General features: G+C 46.0%; 1 protein-coding gene across 1 annotated transcript; it reads left to right on the plus strand.

The window, feature by feature from the left end:
* Positions 1–9: 9 nt before the first annotated feature.
* Positions 10–1,370, plus strand: FOMMEDRAFT_164109 (kinase-like protein; the record flags this gene model as incomplete). The annotated part of the gene is made up of 2 exons (XM_007272387.1): positions 10–321; positions 372–1,370. The coding sequence occupies 2 exons, from the start codon at positions 10–12 to the stop codon at positions 1,368–1,370; spliced, it is 1,311 nt and encodes a 436-aa protein (XP_007272449.1).
* Between the last annotated feature and the right edge of the window lie 272 nt (positions 1,371–1,642).

Raw genomic sequence — 1,642 nt, forward strand, 5'->3', positions numbered from 1 at the left:
GATGATTTAATGACCTTCCTCCTCGAGTTTTACAATTACGCACTTTATGTCAAGAACGATAAGACCCTTGATGACAAGGACGCGAAAATCGAAATGTTGCGTGACAATGTCGACAAAAGGTACACTAGGAGTCTTACAACGAGAACGACGAACGCGAAGAAAAGGCAAAGAACATCAAAGACAGATCAAGATGGCTCAAATCGTAGTGCGGGTCAAGGTTCCGTTTCACATCAACGCGCCGTAATGACGGTTGCGCTCCAGAAATCGGGTTTCAAAGTTCAGGATGATGAAAACTCTGCCCGATTTGAACCGTTTATCAAGGTGTGTGTCGAATAAGTTGGACTCGGTCTTATACTAATAGAAAGGTACAGTTACCACGTCACATAGTAGAGGCGAAAAGTCCCAAAGGGAATCGAATTGTTGCAAAACTCGTCCGCAAAGACTCTGCTGAGCTCCCTCTCCTTCGGGAGCTATCGACACAAACGTCTTTGCATAATCATGTCATACCCCTGCTGGATACAGTCCCGTCAAGTTTGGGACTATTGGCGATACTTCCTTATTTGACTCCTCTGCCGCAAATTGTATCACTCCGTTTGTTTAGAGATCGGCTCGGAGGCAAGGTTGCGCACCTGAGCCGTGAGCTTATTGAGGGTGTTGCCTTTCTCCATCGGCAAAACATTGCACACATGGACATCAAGCCCGACAATCTTGTCTATGAATCTAATCGTCTTTATATTATTGACTTCGATGTTGCTGTGCGGTGCAAAGATGCGGACGAAATGGTTAAAATGTCCTGTGGAACTCGTGGGTGGAGCGCTCCAGAGATTGTCCTTGACGATGATGAGGCAGCTTGCGCGTTTAGCCCTATCAGAGCAGACTTATGGTCTTGTGGCAAAGTACTGCAGTTCATTACTGAGAAGGCTGGTCAAAACGATGAGAACATTATTCAAGTCGCAAGTTTGCTTATGGACCCTGATCCAAGACGCCGGCCGTTACTGCACGAAGCAGTGGATGAAGGACCAGACTTTTGGACGTCGGGACGGCTTCTTCAAGCTGTCAGAAGTCAGGTGTATTCTGGCAAAGCCGGGGCGCTGAAAAGGGCCCGTGTCGATACTAGTCACGTGGGCAAGGGGACGCCATCGTCAAAGGTCAGGAGAGCGAGCGTCTCGACCACTGCATCCTCACCCTCTTTTTCTCCACCTGCTTTGTCTTCATTGCCTTCGCAACTGTCTTCGGTTTCTTCATTGGATTCCTCCCTCGCTACACCTTGCATGTCGGATTCTGATAACAAAGCCGATGGCTTGTCTGTGCTTCGCGCTAAAGGGGATGTATCTGGCAAAAGAGGAGAATTCCAAGCAATTGACGTTTAAGCTTTAGAATTGATAGACTGTTTTGTACACTTCTTTGTACTAGAATCAAATATAATACGATGTCTGGGAGTCATGCAGTGCAATGGCTTGTTGCTGTCAAGAGGTAAAGCAATTCTTTTAGGAACAAGATTGAATATAATCATGAGAAGAGAAAGGCTGTCCTAACAACTGCTATTTATTTCAATAAACACAGTACTTAGCACTCACCCTTCCCATGCACAATTACTGCAGGAGCAGACATGCATTACTGTTACATTGTATTGAAACAATCA

Source organism: Fomitiporia mediterranea (assembly GCF_000271605.1).
Source record: "Fomitiporia mediterranea MF3/22 unplaced genomic scaffold FOMMEscaffold_1294, whole genome shotgun sequence".
Classification (NCBI taxonomy): Eukaryota; Fungi; Basidiomycota; class Agaricomycetes; order Hymenochaetales; family Hymenochaetaceae; genus Fomitiporia; species Fomitiporia mediterranea.